Below are 19,889 nucleotides of genomic sequence, written 5' to 3' on the forward strand. Positions count from 1 at the left end.
ATTTTGTAAGAAAAACACTTTTTTTTTAAAAATTTTGGACTTTTTAATTTACATAGTAAAAAAAATAAAAATCCCAGTGGTGAATAAATACCACCAAAATAAAGCTTTATCTGTCTCAAAAAAATGCTAGAAAATTCATATGGGTACAGTGTTGCATGACCGCGCAATTGTCATTCAAAGTGTGATAGCACTGAAAGCTGAAAATTGGCCTAGACAGGAAGGGGGTAAAAGTGCCCGGACTGGAAGTGGTTAATGAACGAGAGGGATGGCAAGAAGAACTTGCCAAACATTCAAACCTTCTGCACCTCATAATATTTTATCCTGAGTGCCAGCTTTAAGATCACTGTAAGTCAGATAGAGCTATGCTGCGCCTGTGCTTATCGCCATCGCTTTAGCATCATCACTCGGCTCAGATACAGTATGCCCAGCTCTGACATGCCTAAAAGAAGTGGCAACTCACATGTCCTAGTTTGTTTGAATTCTTCCAGAGGCATAAAGACCCCATAAACATTGTGTTTTTCCACTGAATATTTTTTTTTAGTTTGTTTGTTGTTAAAAAACTCTGTTTTTAGCAGAGTTCTTTAAAATGGCCATAGACAGTCATCATGGCATCAACAATCTTAATGGTATCTAATGAAATTGCCATTCTGCTATGAAATAAACTGCATTTTACTGAATGCATTTACAGTGACAGAACTGATCTCTTTTCTCTGAAAAATAAAATATAAAATATCATCAAATCTTTTTCTGCATTCTTAAAAATCTCCGCTGACTCTTATGGCTTAACCTTCATGTTACATGACATTTGAACATTGGATATATTTCTAGTGAGCATCTTTCATGTAAAAACTGCTTCCTTAGGCATTATGAGGGAGATTTATTAAAACAGGTGCACTTAGAATCAGGTGCAGCTGTGCATGGTAGCCAATCAGCTTCTAACTTCAGCTTGTTCAATTAAGCTTTGACAATAAAACTGGAAGCTGACTGGTTTCTATGCAGAGTTGCATAGAGTTGCAGATTTTACACCATGCAGTTTTAGTAAATAACCCCCTATGTATTACAGATAATCAGAAAAATGAAATGCCCAAATAAATTTGAAATCAAAGTGAAAATACCTACCTTGCACATAAAGGCCGTTTTGCTGCACTGAGGCATTCACTATTGGGTATGTCTTTGAGTAATTTGCCCCTGTTGTCTGTCCCGAAGGGGGCTGTGGAGTTCGCCTCTGCATTATATTTAAGGAACAATTCATCCTCCTTGGGCTCAGATGATGAGGTGAAAATCTACAAGACAATGATGGAATATTTCTAGTAAATTGTCTAAATGGTAACAATCAAAAATAAAAATTCAAATATCAACACATTATACCCCTCATTGATCATAGGACAGAGGTGCTACATCAGTATGCATACTTGCTTATTACAGATGTGAAATCAGCATTGAAAAATACTGTTGTTTTTTATGACCAAAAATGTTATACTTAAGTTTTTTCTATTAAAATAATTACGTGGAGTATATACAAACTGTACAAGGAGTGCAAAAAAGGATAGTTATTGAGAGATGAAAGAAGTGTAATTGCAATTTACAAAAAATGTACATAACTCGCTTTACGGAAATTTTAAGGCAGTAATGACAATCGTGTACATTTCAATAAAAGGCTAGTATGCCAAGTTTATTACAAAAGATCAACAGAATATACAATTACATTACATACACAAAATAGTGTATCAATGTTAGTACATAAAAACGGCTAAAAAGTATTAAAACCCAATGGGGTTTATTTACTAAAGCTGGAGAGTCCAAAATCAGACTCCCTTCTGCATAGAAACCAATCAGCTTCCAGGTTTCATTGCCAAAGCTTCATTGAACAAGCTGAGGTTAGAAGCTGATTGGTTTCTATGCAGAAGGGAGTCTGATTTTGGACTCTCCAGCTTTAGTAAATAAATCCCTATGTGTCCATAATATATAAAAAACATAGTATACCTATCATGGCTTACATTTTTCTAGAGACATCAGGACAAAACCCAACTGGTTTCGGAGAAGCTCCTTCTTCACAGGATAAAGCAGGGGTATGCCGGTTTTGTCCTGATGTCTCTACTAAAGCTTAAGTCATACTACAATTTTTTATATATTTTATATATATATATATATAAAACACATGGGGTTTTAATACTTTTTTGTCATGTTTATGTACTAACATTGATACAGTACTTTGTGTATGTAATGTAATTGTATACTCCGTGGATCTGTTGCAATAAACTTGGCATACTAGCCTTTATTGAAATATACACGATTGTCATATCTACCTTAAGACTCCCATAAAGGGGTTATGTATGATTTTTTTCAGTTAAGAATGTTGGCAGTAAGAAATATCACCCACCCATTTCTTCCATTGTAATTACAATTTAAGACTCTTTAGGACCCCAAATTGGTAATTAGGAAAACTTGCTCTTCCAGAAAGCAACCACGCAGGCAATATGGTTAATGGTACTGTATCAATACTTTACACATAATCAGTATAGCATACAGGGATGAAGAAAAGTCGGATCTGGCCCATCGCCAGCCCCTGCTTTTAGGTCCCTTTTAGAGCCACAGTCATGATACATTTAAGTTTTCAAAGACAGTTTTCTTAGGTACAAATGGGCAGCACAGTGGCTAAATGGTTAGCACTTCTGCCTGGCAGTACTAGGGTTGTTGGTTTGAATCCCAACCACTGCACCACCTGCCTGGAGTTTGCATGTTCTCCTTGTGCCTGCATGGGTTTCCTCCCACACTCCAAAGACATGCTGGTAGGTTAATTGGCTTCTCTCTAAATTGGCCCTAGTATGTGTATGAATGAATGTGAGTTAGGGACCTTAGATTGTACACACCTTCAGGGTTAGGGACTGATGTGAATGTACAATATATATGTAAAGCGCTGCATAAATTGACAGCGCTATATAAGTACCTGAAATAAATACATACTGTATATAACAGAAGTTCCAACAAAAAGAGTTTGTTTTATGAGCATTTGTAGCAATAACTCAGTTTGGTCTTCTATCTATAAATTGTATTTAACGCTCCCTAGAAATGTGCTATGTAGCAGAATGTACACTAAGAAACAACTTTAATATTTCTGGGTTAGTAATTACTTCTGCATCACTGTATTCTAGCTATGTATGAGCTTTACGCTAATCTGCTGACGTACATAATTCTTCATATTGTGTAATGTTCAGGAACAAACAGCCTTCAGAAAAAGGAATGAAGCACTTCCACATGTGTCTCTGATTAAGAAATATATACGATGAACTACAGAAGAAGGTGATAAGTGGCCCTGCACATTATCCACAACTGTTCAGTTTTTTTCTATGCACTGTCCTGCAAACATATGCATGCTTGACAGATGTCATTTAGGCAACTATATGCCAACAATGGGTAACTACTGGGGGTTTGGAAGTAAATGCATGAAAATAACTTTGGGTGAAGATTGATTTTCCTTCTGGGATACATGATTAAAATCTGTAGCCAATATCCTGCACTGCAATGAACAGAAGAAAAGTAGAATGACGACACCCTGTTGATGAATACACAGGCTTTCTATGTTAGGGCCCATGGCAGAAAAATATTAAGTGATAGCATCCTTGCCTTTATTGAAATCTAGTTACAGTAGTGTAACAGTAAAGCACCAATAAAAGAACAGAATTCCAAGCTTCCATCAGTATCCCCTTTAACAAGCTTTAACAATGAAGCAGGCAACCGAAAGCAGGCAAGTAACCTAGTTGAATCAGAGCAATACATTTGCTTTAACTTATACTTGTAGGATAGATACTCTAAATATTGCCCTGTGACATTTACAATTGGTATCTGGATTTCTGCCTGCATGGCTTCTAAAATATGAACTGATTTTGATCTAACTTAAGTAAAATAAATTTTAACGAAGAACATATACAAAGTTTCTGACTGTTTGATCTATTAGTTCATTAATTATAAAGATTATAAGAATATTTACTTTCACAATAAAAGTTGAAACTCCTTTATTGGCAATAACATCAGACAAATACATTCTGTAGTTGCTGATCAGACCTGAAAAGCAGTTAAGAGGCATGTTGTTCGTTCCTTGTAAATAAGTCTTTTTCACTTCAGGTATATTTTCACTGCATTTAAATATGATTGAGGTCAGAACTATGGCTTAGTCATTCTAAAATACCAAATATCTACTCTTGGCATCCATTTACAGTACTCCTACGTGAGTAGTATCACCCAGCTTCTTTTTCTTAAACCACCGACAAATAGCTTAATATTTTACTGTATAAATTTCCGATACAACTTAGAATTTACTGGTATCTCAAGGATCAAGGTTTGAAAGCTGCTCAGGCCCTGAGACAGCAAAGCAGCCTCAAACTATTATGGCACCTCCATCGTACTTAGGAACTGGAATTATTTCTTGATATCGCTTTGAAGTGTTTTTGAAGTACTTGCATTGCTGTATTTACCAAAAACTTTACATTTTGCTTAATTTCTCTACAGAGAGTTGTTCTCCTAGTGCTGTGGATCCTCTAGGTGGTGTTTAGCAAAATGAAAATAGCATTTGTTTCCTATATAATTTGAAAGATGCTCAGATTATCCGAGGACTGTATGATGTACCCTTTTACTGATCTTTATAAATTCATAGCTCTGTACTGTAGAAGACATAGCAATGTAAAATTGTGTATGTGTTGTTTATTAAATAAGATTTTGAGAAAGAAAGGAATGTTGCTTCACTGTACTAAAGATCTTAAGATTGGGGGGGATTGGCAAAGTAGGGCATGTGAGCGGCTGTGCTTCACAGAGCTCCTGCTACTGATCCTATCACAGATCCTGTACCGGAGAGATTTTTGTGGCTCCTGTTGCTCCTGCAGAGTGGGCCTGGTCCGGGGCACCTCTACATACTTGCGGTGAGCCTTTACCTACAATGATGACCTGTAAAAACCGTGAGGAATTGACCGGCATGGACTTCAAACATGGCTTTGCTACTCCTCAGCTGCAATGTGCTCCTAGAGGAGGAGGTGACAAGATGAAGGAGGCTGATGGAAAGTTTGGTAAGACAAGCCACCCTGTGGGGAAGGAGTGCTCCCAAGACATGCTTTATTACACCCAGAAGATCACAGGGTCCCTGGACTCAGACACTTAGGCAGCCCCTACCCTTTCTCCCCCTATGCGGCCTGCTACTCCATTACAACTGCAGCCTTTGGGAGAGGAGGAGGACATGCAGGCTGAGCAGTGTACAAGGGACACTGATCACATAGTGGATATCTTTAAGGCTGTGCAGCACTGTACTGCATCGGTACACTCTGTGAAAGAGCAAGTGGGGGGCTTGAGAGAAGAAGTGAACTTTCTCACACATGACACCCAAAAATTAAAAGAAAGGACCACAGCTGCAGAGAGTCGCATAAGTGACCTGGAAGATAAACTTCCCCCATTGATCTCTGATACCCGCTCTACGGCATAACTAGCTAAGACTAACAATGCCAGAATGGATGATCTTGAAAAGAGTCTGTGACGTAATAACATACATATTGTAGGTCTTCCAGAACCCCACACAATTCATTGAAACCTGGCTAATTGAGATTTTTGGCAAAGAAGCATTTGCTCCTCTGTTTGCAGTAGAACGGGCACATCGCACCACTACTACCCCCTTGCCTGCTAGACAATCTCCCAAACCTGTTTTGGCATGACTTCTCAATTACAAAGATCGAGAGATCATACTACAACTGGCTAGGGAGCGTTCCAACATTCAATTCAATGGAGCTAAAGTTTCCTTTTACCCTGACTCCTCAACAGAGGTGCAGCGTAAGAGAGCTAAATTTCTTGAGGTTAAAGGCTGCCTCCGGACCCTGCAACTGACATATGAGATTCTGTACCCTGCTCACCTGAAAATCATTGCCAATAATAAGTCACACTCCTTTGATTCTGCTGCTGCAGCCTCAGATTGCTTGGACACACATGAAGCTCAACTGCAACGTCATCCATGCAATCTGGATGATTAACTCTTGCCGCCATAACTTCTTTGATTATCCAGGATGCCTGATATGCCTTGTTCATTCCTCACCGGGAAGTTATTAATGTAGACTGCCGCAATACTGAGCTCTACTAACGTTTGATGTAATAACTGAATAATAGCACTAGTATCTGAATGACAGTTAGCAATATGCGATTCATTCCACTCGCACCTGGGTATCAGCAATCTGGCTCAGCGGGTAAGCGAACACTCAGTTCACCAATGTTTTTTGGATTCGTTTTGTTAGGCACCATTATGCCACTGTTCTGAATGAACTTTCAAACCCTTTTTCCAGTGTTGGCCATCTTAACTCAATCTTTTGTGAGCTGTGCGGTGCCTTGCCTTCTGACTGTTTTGAAGGGGCAGTGGAGCCTTTGATACTGAGATTCTCTTTTCCTAGCGATATCCTAACACTACTACATCTACTCTGTTTATGGAAGACATCCCTGTGATCTCATGCTCTGTTACCTGTGTCTTAGCAGTTGTTTATATACCTCCACCCTTTTCAACTAATATCTTGAGACAATTGGTAGAGTTTTTGCTTGATAAGCCTAATGTGCCGTTGTTTGTGCTGGATGACTTTGATGGGTATCTGGTACCCACTTTGGATAAGCACCCCCCCGGCTGTAGCGGGTTCCCAGGCTAGAGGGACTGCCCTTGGTCGTTCCTTGTCTGAAGTAGATTGGGTAGATTGCTGGCGTATGCGTTACCCCACTTCCCGTCAGTTCTCCTGCTTCTCCAAAACCTTTGTGCATAGATTTGTGTATTGGAAATTCATTAGCAGTTTCCCTAATTAAAATGATTACTTATAGCCCTAGAAGTGTATCCGATCACTCACCATTAGTGGTCAAGATACATATTAAACCTGGGTTGGCTCTCCCTTGGGCTCCGTGGAAATTAAATGCTTTTTGGTTGAACTTGATCCCTTCCCATGACACAGTAGCGCAACAGATCGATGATTTCTTCCATCATAATGATCTTCAAGCCGACCCTTTGCTTACTTGGGATACATTTACGGCATTCCTCCAGGGAGTATTTGTGTCAGAAATATCTGTGATTAAAACTAAGACGAGGATGCACAAGGCACAGGTTACACAGCAGGCACAGCTATTGGAGTGTACGTATATAGATAACCCAACTGAATCTAACAAACAGCCATGGTTATCAGTGCAGTAGGTGCTTCTTCGCCTGACCAGCTCACAGGCGGAGATGAGGCGTTTCTTTTCCAAACAAACATTCTATGAGGAAGGTGAGCAGACTGGCTGCTTGTTAGCCAAATTAATTCAGACTCAACGCTCAGTACAACCAATTGGGTCATCGATTTGCTCAATGGGTAAACTAGTGAATATACCCTCCACTATTATGGAGGAGCTAGTTCATTATTATACGGACCTCTACTCATCTAAATCTTCATCAAGTTTGAGACCCTGGACAAATATGTTATGGATACCCCTTTACTTAAACTCTCTCCTGCCCATAAACTACTCCTGGACACACCTATTACAATAGAGGAGCTTGCCAGGGTGATCAGTCTGTTCCCCAATAATAAGGCTCTGGGGGAGGATGGTCTTCCAATGGAGGTCTATAAGATATATGCTGATTCTATGCTGCCATGACTATTAGCGGTGCTTTAGGCAGTTTATGACAGACGCACTTAACCAGCCTCCATGACCAGGTCCACAGTGGAACTGCTGCTGAAGCCAGACAAGATGGCCACTGATCTCAATTCCTATAGACCTATCTCTTTGTTACAGTCTGATGTGAAGATCCTAGCCAAAGTATTAGCACACAGTTTAACCTCCCTAGCGGTCTGATTATTTCAGATTTTTGGTGCTGAAAGCGGTACCATTATTTTGCATGGAAATATGTAGTTTTTTTTATTGTAGGCTGTAATTTTTAGGAATAACTCACTGAAATCTGTCCGAACAAGAGTCTATTAAAATTTGAAACACAAAATCAAAATTATAATTTAATAAATAATCATAAAAAATAATAATATAATAATACATTTAATTCAATAATATAATCAAACCAAAAACACTGAAATTTGAAATATAGCGCCAAGTTCGCACATTGCTGAGCAAAGTCTCAAAATCGTTTTCAGTGTCTGATGACAAATTTCCCCACAAATCATTATCACTCAATTCTGCAAGTGGTTCTGATTTACTATCACTGTTCTCTAGCTGGTCTAAAACCGATTTTGACCTAAAGGGACGCTTTTTGGACGCCATGGACTTTTCTCAGTTTCCAGGCAGAAAGAACAGACAAAATGCAGGCAGGGCACAGGACAAAGCACTAGGGACAAAATGTATGTGAAATGGGTTGAAACAGCAATGTTTTGCTATGTAAAATTTGTTTGGAAAAAAATGACATTTTTTAAAATTTCCTGCCGCCGGCGGCGCCCGTACGTCCCGACATCACAGGGACCGGAACACAGAAGCCGGATGCCGGCATCGGCCGAAGGAGATGGCCGGGGACGCTGCAGGGGACACATCGTGGGAGCAAAGGACAAGGTAAGCTCTGCAGGGACTCCCTATGCAGCGCCGCATGGTAAGTCCAAGTGTAGCTCGGGGTTACCGCTTTTGGCACTGACATTTTACCCCGAGCTACACTCGGAAATACCGCTAGGGAGGTTAAATAAAATCATCGCCACAATAGTGAACCCTGGTCAGGCAGGTTTTATGCCACAAAGATCTACTGCTGTCAACTTACGTAGAATATTTATTAATATGCAAACACCAGCTGACAACATGGGAACCTAGAGCACTGTTGTCGATTGATGCAACTAAGGCATTTATAGTATAGAGTTGGACTATTTGTGGAGAATTCTAGAGAGACATGGATTCGGCTAGCATTTTATAACCTGGATAAAACTTTTATATCATTCTCCCTGTGCAGCTATCAGACAAGGCATAGCAACTTCCCTAACCTTTCAACTAGCTAGGGGTATCCGACAGGGAAGCCCCCTCCCCCCACTATTGTTTGCATTGGCCATTGAGCCTCTGGCAGCGTGAATTCTGGCTAGTGAGAATGTAGTGGGTTTTCGATATGGTAAGATCCACAAGAAAATATTGTTATATGCAGACGATGTATTGCTTTTGCTTGGCGATACAGGCCCATTCTTACAAACAACCATGCATATAATCTCTCAATTTTCAAAATATTCTGGGCTAATAATTAACTGGTCTAAGTCAGCCCTGCTGCCACTTGATGGGGTCACGGACCCAGAAATGTCTACTTTCTGTCTGGTTATAATAACGACCTCCTTTAAATACCTGGGTATTCTCATTAGTTCCAATTTACTAGACTGTTGTCGATTAAATCTAGCCCCGTTGCTGACCCGATTTAAAGACAAGGTGAAGATATGGTCTAAGTTCTGGTTGTCTCTGGCAGGTACAGCGAACCTTATAAAAATTATATTTATGCCCCAATTGCTGTACTTTCTTCACAACTCGTCAGTAATGATTACGCTGAAAACTTTCTCTATCGTAAATACTATTTTTCGCTCCTTACTTTGGGGAAACCGCCCACCATGGATACTAATAGAACAGCTAAAGCGTCTGAAGGATAGAGGGGGGATAGTTTTGCCCAATCCCTGGTTGTATTATCTGGCTAGCCGTGTGCAACAGCTGTACAAAGGTATGGTAAAAGGAGACACCACTTGTGCCATGGATGATGACTCCATTACATTGTACGGCCTCTAGCTCATTACTGGAAGGTCTTGAGGCTCAATCTTTTTGTAAACCAAATAAGTCCCTCCCTACCTCTCGACTAATACATAAAATTTGGGTCGAGGTCAAGCAGCTGCATCAGGTTACAGGTCACACCGCATATAGTCCCATATGGAATAATGCGGCATTACCAGAACTTGCCAAGCTACAAAATGCCTCTAAGTGGAAATCCGATGGGATACCTAATTTGAAACATATATTCAACAATGGTCAACTAATATCATTTGATACATTGAAGTCCAGGTATAATTTACAGTCTACAATGTTATTTTATTACATACGGTTAAAACATGCAGTTACCGCTCAAAGTCCATCAGTCTTATGGCACTCCTCCCCCACCCCCATTTTCAATTATTTGCACTCAGTTACAACTACTAAAGGGCTTATTTCTCACTGCATTACCATTCTTCTGACAGACTATTTAGAAAAATACCCAAATAAGGCAGTGGGAGCGAGACGTGGGGGCTTTTGAGAAAGACCAGTGGAAAGTTGCTCTGCAGTCTATCCATCTTAGCTTGCTGACGGTTTCACACTGTATATCACAACTGTATATTGTACTTAAGGCTCATTATACACCACCTAAAATGTGTACGATGGGGCTACGCCAGGACCCTGTTTGTGGCAGATGTAAGCGGGACCATGGGGATCTTATTCACATGCTATGGTAGTGCCCGAAACTTCATCGATATTGGGAAGAAGTGGTCAACACTCTTAATTTAGTGTTTCAAACTAACAATTCTAGACCCTAAACAATGCCTTTTGGGTATTTTATGTTGGTGGGTGCACAGGTAAATTTTAGAAACTTTGGGAAGCATGGTTGGCCACTCCAGGTCTAGCCCCATTTGATTTGGTAATGCATAGGCTATTGTAATTATCGTTTCATGATGTACTCTGCCTGCTGCTTTTTTACTACCTGCCTAATTTCATCTGGATTAGCAAGTAGGGAGATCTATATGCTCTATTTTCCACTGGTCCACTGCTGGAGAGGAACATCTGCTGCTCTGTATGTGGGATTCCGCATATGACTTTACTACATAATAATACCACAATTTTGTTGTACTTATTTGTTCATTGGACAACTGGTAACACTGGGAATTTTCTATTAGTACTCTTGTTCTTTTTTGTTAATGGATGATTCTTTCGTACTGTTTTATATATGGTACTATATTCTGTTCTTTGTATGCCTTAAACATTAATAAATAATATTTCTGATTTAAAAAAAAAGATCTTAACATTGATCATGGATTTTGATGCATTTTGTTCTAACAGTGATATTAAAGCCATCTTGGTGAGTTTTTAGTAAAGTCCAATGACTCCTGTCCCTCATTATCCGATTCATTTCTAACAGGAAGAATTGCTGTTACAATACTTCCTATTAGTACCTGCTATAATGAATGACAGGGATAGGGGCCTTAGTGCCAGGGTCTATCCATTATTATTTCACTGCAATAGTTTCTATTATTTCTTGGCCTGAGTCTAGAGGGACCAATAAATGGGACTACACTCTGTTTTGTTATAAAAGAAAACACAATAGTTGTTGTATGGTAAGGTAGTAAGTGTTCCAAAGGACCTCTCTACTAGTTTATTAAAAAAGAAATAGCAATATATCTAATACAAAAATAACAGTAAACACTTTTAGAAGCTGTGATTTGTCAAAGGAAACCACTGACTGTTGGCATTTCCCCACCTCTAAAGCACGTTACAAACTACTGTCTTTATCGTAGTCTGTGTATGTTTTTGGAAGCAAGTCAAGTACCTAACTGAAAATCTCTGTGTTTTAGAAGAAGAACAAAGCACCCAGAAAAAACACAAACACACTGAGGAATTATAAAGCCTCTGTCTAGGGCAGCAGGGAATTGATGGTTGTATCTACAGGCTTTGGGACCTCCTGGGATAGAAAGGAGTATAGTGGAAACCCAGGGCACAGCAAGAACATAAATCTGAACACAATGTAGACACACAGGGAAGTAGGTACAGAATCACGGCAGAAAAACTGTTGTAGATGAATTTGGCAAGTGAAAGTAAATGGTTCATCAGGGTGCATGGATTGGGGACTTCAGGTCTTTGCCAGACCCACTATAGGGACCAAACAGGAGCAAACAGGCCACTGCAGATCAGATTAGGATATACAAGGCAGATGATCCTAGCCTAAACACACAAGCAAACAGAGGATGAACTCAGTACTGACTAGCCCACCAGAACTGGCCAGTGACAGCAGAGGACCTAAAAAGCCACAAACGCAGGACAGATAAAGACACAGGTTGCAAAAACACAGACTGGCAGAATAGCCGTGACACATTTGACTTTCAATAATGGGGAAAACACACCAGAATCATGACAGATCCAATGCAATGCAAGTTCTCATTAACAGTCACACCCAGGACCCTAATGCTGCAACCCTACTGTCCCTGCTTGTGGGAGAATCTGTTAGAAACTACTGTCCATTAGTTTCTAATGGACTTTAGGAGTAAAAAAAAAAAAAATCACATAGAAATACAAGAAAAATATTTCCTGATGGGCGTACTATTAACAAATATGCATTTGGGTAGGACTAAATTTGTACTCCCCAAAACACTGCTAACAAACAGGAGGCTAATATTATTTAATATTTACATACTAACTTCCAGTATACAATATACTATATGACATTATGTATAACACAGTAAAAAGTTCCTTCTATAAACTAGCTTACAGTCTAAAAATGCTAATTAAAAGTTAAATAAAAGAGCAGTTGATGGTAGGAAAATCACTTGGCATAGTAAATGGAACATACCACGCACAACAAAACACTGAAATGCATCAGTACTATGAAACATACAGTCACATTAGAATTACAGTGAATTTTATTACAACACAAGCCAGTATTTCAACCCATATAAGGCTCTTTGTGTGTTTATGGGAATGCCCTGCTAGTTGCTGTTTGTGGTTTTTATTTTGTAGGCCGCTGTTCCAGATTCAGTTGGACTGCACAATGTATTAAGCAAAAACAGAAGGCAGCTGGAAAGCCTGTCTCTAAACTGCAAGGCAAGCCAAGTGGAACACTTCATAGGGGTTAACTCAGAACTTCTTCAACAGCATTCATAAAGCTGAATGTTAGCTGATATGAATAAATCCTAATGACTGATGAATTATGGCAATCCAGCAGTGCCACTGAGCAGCAAAGTGTACACATTTGTGAATATTACACTGTTTTGCACCCAGGTTAAGTGATTTACATGCAGTGACCATGAGTTGATTAGAGTACGTCAGACTGCCTGTGTACACAGTACAACTGATTTTACAGGCAAGTAAGTAAAACAACATATTTTCAAACATGAGATATTTTCTTGCCTTGATTACATTTCCATGTCTAACCTAACAGCAATTTATTTATTTATTTTTTTTTGGGGGGGGGGGATATTGTGCATTCCATTCCCATTTCATAGAGTTCCTCTTAATTTCATGTTCTTCTGCTGCCTCAAGAAGCTTATGAGTAAGCCTACATTCAAGTAAGATGATAAGGCAGTGTGTTCTGTTGCCAGACAAGCCTCTCTTACTAGAATATTGTAGACTTTATAATGATTTATGAATCACATCTTTGCATTCTGCGCTTACTCACATATGTGACTACAGTTGCGCTATAAAGAAACTTGCATATTTTTTTTTTTTCAATCTAGATTTGTCCCTGAATGAATCAGAGTGCATTTACTCAGAACACTGCAGATTTATTTAGTTTAGTGTCTGAGAAGGGAGAAAAAACTTTGATTAATGAACTGTAGATTAACATTCTTTTGTGAACAGTAAAAACATTCTCGAATTGAGGCTAAAAAAATGAATGAAATATAAGTGGAGTATAAAAACTTGTCACATTAAATATGTTTACAGGGTTTGCGTATATAATATATTGTATATATGTAATTGCCATCTCTCTGTGTACACATATCTACTCCACATACTGTACATACCTTGGTTTTCACAGCATGGAACCTCTATATTTCGGCATGGAACATATTGTATGGATTAGTGGTACAGAGGCATTGTTCTTGCCATCTTGAATAGTATTCCATGCTGATTCATAATGTGATGATAGATAATGTAAGCCTCCTGTCCTCTTATCTCTGTTTGATGCTTTCGTAGAATTTCTTTACTAGCCAAGCATCTGTTTTAAACACAAAAACTCACCAACTATTCACATTTTACATAGGTATTTGTGACAGCATTTATACCCCAGTTCGTGACATTCAAGCAATGGAAAGTTTGGATCTGGAGCAGCAATGTTTCAGGGTTTATTTGTAGTTTCTATCTTACAGTAGAAGGCTTATAGCTCTATACTAGTGTTTTAACATAACTGCAAAATAACTGTAAATACAAATAAATTTGATAATAGAAGGATGTAACCAAATGACACTGTAAATGACATGTGTGTCATAAACAACTGACATTTTTAAAATAAAAAACTGTTTCTATCTTCTGATCTGCTGCAGCATCTTTGCAGCCATTTCATGTCTACATGCATGCATTTTAGCAATGGCTGCATTGCATTTTTCAAGGCAGATTTCCTGATGGTGACAACTGTGGACTATGCCTGCATAAGGTGTGCTGGAACAGCCACATACAGTCTCCATCGGAAACCTGTGTGACAAAGTGTCAAGGCAGGAGCACAACTATGAAGAGAGGGGCAGAGTGTTGTCAGCCTATAACAGGAAGTACCCAAACAAGGGTCTTCATAGCACTAGTTTTAAAATTGCATTCAAGTGGAACTAAACTAGAAACAAAAAACATCTAGAAGGTACAACTTTCTGGAATGCATTTACCTGTCTTTTCTGCCCCCAAACAAATATTTTTGTTTGTTGTTAGCAATTTGTTTCACTTGTTTATACTGCTTGTGGTGGATGCATACTGCAGTGTACACTCCCAGCCATCCTCAGCATCTGCAAGATGGTGAGATTGGAGCCGGGTGACAGGCTAATATAATTCCAGCTAACATCTGAAAAAGTTACATCATCAGTGATAGACCAGTAGCCAGATGTCAGACCCAAAAAAAGCATAGAAGTATTTTAGCAGCAAAAAGGAATGAAGCAGTGATAGGGTTCAAAGAGCTGCACGTTCTGGAGTAGGGAAAACCCAGATAAGTCTGACAAAATATCCAAGTATGCTGCAAGAAATTGCACATTATGGCCAGCACGCCTACTTTCGGTCATGCTACAATTCTGTTTGGCAAAGCTTAGATTATTTCTTAATGATCGGTATTACAGTATATTGCTATACTTTATTTTAAACATAACCAATACTAACTCATGTAATCTCCAAATTTAAAATGTTCCAAATTTTGAAAATTGGTGCTGTCAAAACAAAACAGTTTCTAAGCATGTGTTTTGTATTATATCATACTGTATTGCATCATAAATACTGTCATATAAAATTCTAGAACCTTGAATGCAGTATACTATACGGTCATAATCTCTATGTTAGATGCAAATATTTAGATGCCAAATGTACAGTGTATTAAAAATTTATATCATGCAGATTACCCAAAACCCATCAGTATGCTCACGGAACATCAAACAGATATATACTCCCTACAAATGTGAGAACCTTCAAAACTACTGCAGATGCATCCTAAGCAAAGTAGCACAAGATCATGCAGTGCACTATATAATGTCACCACTACGGGACTATAGTATAGTAAATCCAAGCACTAATCAAGTCCTACTTCCAGGAAATTCATAGAATTAATGGCAAGCATTACATGAGAAGAATAACAAATACAGCAGATGCTTAATGTTAGCAACTACTGCATAGCCATATGTTTGTAATGACCTAACTTTGTTCGTAACATAACTGTAACATAACTAAGGCTACATTAAACATAGCATTAGCAAATACAAAAAGGGGAGAGGGGAAACATAGCACCCCTAAAAATGGGGACTTTTGAGGCACAACATATATCTAAAATCATTTTATATTTCATGTCATTGACATTAAATAAACAATGATTTTAGATATACAGTATATGTTGTGCCTCAAAAGTCACCATTTTTTAGGGGTGATTTTGTATTTTTTAGGAGTGACTTTCCCCTCTCCCCTTTTTTGTCTATGAATATTAATATTAGGGATGTGGCTCTATTTTATTTTAACTAGTGAAATATTATAGCATTAGCAAACATTTGGAAACAAATGAATATTAGCATTTTGGTAAAGATGTAATGAAAACAAGAAATGTTTTTTAATTCAAGGACCCTCCTGCGATTAACACTTATAAGGGTGAAATTAGAAGGGTCCAATCAAACTTTGCTGGTCTGGTGCATTGGGTTAACACGTGTGCATTAACATGCGTTGTGTCACACATTAACATGCATTGCATTATGGCGGCCCATTTAAATGAGTGGGCTGCCAACCAAATGCAGAGCAGGGTGTTATTGTGCCTTGGGGTGTACTGCACCACAGGTGTGTCCAAGGTCCACTGGGTTAGTGCACTGGGGCACCTTTAAAAAGGAATGGCACCACAGTGCATTAACATATGTAAAATGAGTGCAACACACCTTGACGGCAACGCATATGGGCCTTTGAATTGTTTAGGTTAAAATTCAAACAATGTTTGCTATGTTTTACCAAAGTGCCTATTTTCCCTTTTTAAGTATCACTTTTGAGACATTATTGTTTTTTTTACTATTAGCTTTAAAGGTATATAATTATCAAAAATGCATACTTGTGGCACATAAAAGTATCTAAATCTGTATGGTTTGTAGGCTGCATACATTTTATCCATGTTTCCTGTTGTATATCACCAGGGTCTTGTTTCTTTGAACAGATTTTGGTTAAATTTTTTTGTACTGTTCCTGTTACCACTGGTCTTTGTTATTACACAGAAAGAAATATACAGTTGGGGGTTATTTATTAAAACTGGGGAGTACAAAATCTGGTGCAATTTTGCATAGAAACCAATCAGCATCAAGGCTTTATTGTTAATGTTTAATTGAACAAGCTGAAGTTAGAAGCTAATTGGCTACCATGCACAGCTGCACCAGATTCAAAGTGCACCAGTTTTAGTAAGGGTCCTTTCACATGGGCGTTCCATTTTTTTTCATCAGTTCAGTCACGTTTTTTCAAAGAAAAAACAGGTGAGTTTACATTCATTTTTTTGATCCATTTACATCCGTTTTTTCATCCGTTTACATCCGTTTTTGGTCTGTTAATATCCCGTTCACATCAAGCCAGACTTTGAAATCATGTGACTTTGAAGTGGTACAATTTCACAGTCGAATGACATGCCGATTTCAGGTGACATCTGAAGTCAATTCACAAAAGGAAATAAATAATTAAATGCATGTAATTAAGTAGTGGTCCAGGCATGTGGTATGTACTGTATCTGTCAGTACTGTCATGGGTTGTTAAGGAATGGGTGGCTGCCGAGTCCCTAACAAACTATAAGTCATCAGCTGTCAGCGGGGTTCCCACTGACAGCTGAATGTAAAAAAAAAAAAATTGCCGGCAATTAAAAAATAATTTAAAAAAATTATGTGGGGTTCCGCCCCCCTCCATCCATACCAAGCCCTTCAGATCTGGTTTGGATTTTAAGGGGAACTCCCACTAAAAAATGTAAAAAAAAATGGTGTTGGGCCCTCCCCCAAAATCCATACCAGACACTTATTCAAGCATGCAGTAGGTCAGGAAAGGGGGTGGATGAGCAAGCGCCCCCCCCTCCTAAACCATACCAGGCCACATGCCCTCAACATTGGGGGGGCTTTGGGACACGGGGCTCCCCACTCCTCCCTTACATATTTAAAAACTGCCAAGCCAGCGCAGCAGTCAGACGGCCGGGAGCCAGCGTCAGGAGCAGACCCTTTTTTTTTTCTTTTTTCGGGGCAGTGGCGGGCATCGTGACTGAAGTTGGATCTACTTCGGGGGAAATTCTTTTATTTTCCTTCTTTTAATAAAGAACTTCTCAAAGACTGACTCCTGCCTTTTTTCACACTACACTTTTTTTGTGTGAATGGGTAGCGTTACCATGTACCCCATACTCATTCAAATGGGGCAGGGGCGGGATCCTTTAGATTCTGATAAGCCCCCCGCCCGCAGACCCCCACAACCACAGCTCAGGGTTGTGGGGGTGAGGCCCTTGTCCCCATCAACATGAAGAGAAGGTGCTTTGGGGGGGGAACCCCTCGCCCCAAAGCACCCCCCATGTTGAGGGGTCGCTCATCCCTCCCCCCCTTTCCTGACCTGCCGGGCTGCATACAATCCGTTGACATCCATTTTTCGTCTGTTCTGGGTTTTTTTGGATGAAGAAAAATAGGGTTTTCTTTTGTTAAAAAAAACGGATGTTAACGGATGCGGACATTACTGGATGTAAATGGATGATCATCCTTTTACATCCCCTAGTCCATAGAAATACATGGTTGTCTTTTTCATACACAAATGGACAGATCAAAAACGGACATATGGAACGCCCGTGTATAACAATCAAAATTAAGAGACAGGCTCTGTTCACACTAGGGTGATTTTGGATTCGACTTGAGTTGCACAGAAGCGCATGATAATGGAAATCATATTATTTTCAATGGTGGACTTTCACATCAATGAAACTCAGCACAGAGCAATGTTTGGCTTATGAAGCCCTCTTATTAATATAGGTCTGACCCAGATACATACACTATACTGCTAAAAAGTATTGGGACGCCTGCCTTTACACACACATGAACTTTAATGGCATCCCAGTCTTAGTCCGTAGGGTTCAATATTTAGTTGGCCCACACTTTGCAACTATAACAGCTTCAACTTTTTCTGGGAGGATTTAGGAGTGTGTCTATGGGAATGTTTGATCATTTTTCCAGAAGCACATTTGTGAGGTCAGGCACTGATGTCGGACGAGAAGGCCTGGCTCGCAGTCTCCGCTATTTTTCATCACAAAGGTGTTCTATTGGGTTGAGGTCAGGACTCTGTGCAGGCCAGTCAAGTTCCTCCACCCTAAACTTGCTCATCCATGTGTTTATGGACCTTGCTTTGTGCACTGGTGTGCAGTCATGTTTGAACTTCAAGGGACCATCCCCAAACTGTTCTCACAAAGTTGGGAGCATGCAATTGTCCAAAATGTCTTGGTATGCTGACTCTTTAAGAGTTCCTGGAACTAAGGGGTCAAGCCCAACCCCTGAAAAACAATTGCACACCATTATCCCCCCTCCACAAAACTTTACACTTGGCACAATGCAGTCAGGTAAGTTCCATTCTCCTGGCAACCACCAAACCCAGACATGGCCATTGGATTGCCAGACAGAGAAACTTAATTGGTCACATCTAGAGGCCAGTGGTGGTGTGCTTTATACCACTGCATCTGATGCTTTGCATTGCACTAGGTAATGTAAGGCTTGGATGCAGCTGCTTGGCCATGGAAACACATTCCATGAAGCTCTCTACGCACTGTTGTTGTGCTAATCTGAGGGCCACACAAAATTTGGAGGTCTTTAGCTATTGACTCTGCAGACAGTTGGTGACTTCTGCGCACTATGTGCTGAACCCGCTCTGTCATTTTACGTGGCCTACCACTTCGGGTCTGAGTTTCTGTTGTTCCCAGTTGCTTCTACTTTGTTACAATACCACTAACAGCTGACCGTGGAATATTTAGTAGCATAGAAATTTAAATTCACTGAGCTCCTGAGGGCGACCCATTATTTCACAAATGTTTGTAGAAGCAGTTTGTGTGCCTAGGTGCTTTATTTAATACACCTGTGGCCATGGAGGTGATTAGAACACCTGAATCCAATGATTTGGAGGGGTGTCCCAATACTTTTGGCAATATAGTGTACAGGTGAAACTCGAAAAATTAGAATATCATGCAAAAGGTAAAAATATGTGTGTGTAACTTGCAAGGTGTAAGGAGGTGAGCGCACATCTTTTTAAGAATTCACGAAAAGTTACAATTGGTGTGTTTGGATCACGTCATCACAAATCCCTTTTATTTGGACTATTATTATTTGAGTAATGGGACTGTTTTTTTATTTTATTTGATTCACATCACATTCAACTTGATATTCATTTATTTATGTATGGTATATTGTTTGTTTTTCATGGATATATAATTTGAAGTCACTCATTTATAAGTTTGATAGAGATTGGGAGCGCAACACTTTTTACTTATATGGCAACTTAAAAGGTGAAACTAATAT

At 39.4% G+C, this 19,889-nt stretch overlaps 1 protein-coding gene across 1 annotated transcript in view; it reads right to left on the reverse strand.

Annotated features, from left to right (window-relative positions):
• GLIS3 (GLIS family zinc finger 3) overlaps positions 1–19,889 on the reverse strand; it is a 469,802-nt gene that overhangs the window by 48,707 nt on the left and 401,206 nt on the right. Inside the window, exon 8 of the mRNA XM_089656697.1 lies at positions 1,120–1,307. Coding sequence (XP_089512823.1) covers positions 1,120–1,307 — 188 coding nt within the window. The remainder of the gene's footprint in view (positions 1–1,119; positions 1,308–19,889) is intronic.

Source organism: Staurois parvus, unplaced genomic scaffold (assembly GCF_062004578.1).
Source record: "Staurois parvus isolate SC_StPar_1 unplaced genomic scaffold, SC_StPar_1.0 ptg000929l, whole genome shotgun sequence".
NCBI lineage: Eukaryota > Metazoa > Chordata > Amphibia > Anura > Ranidae > Staurois > Staurois parvus.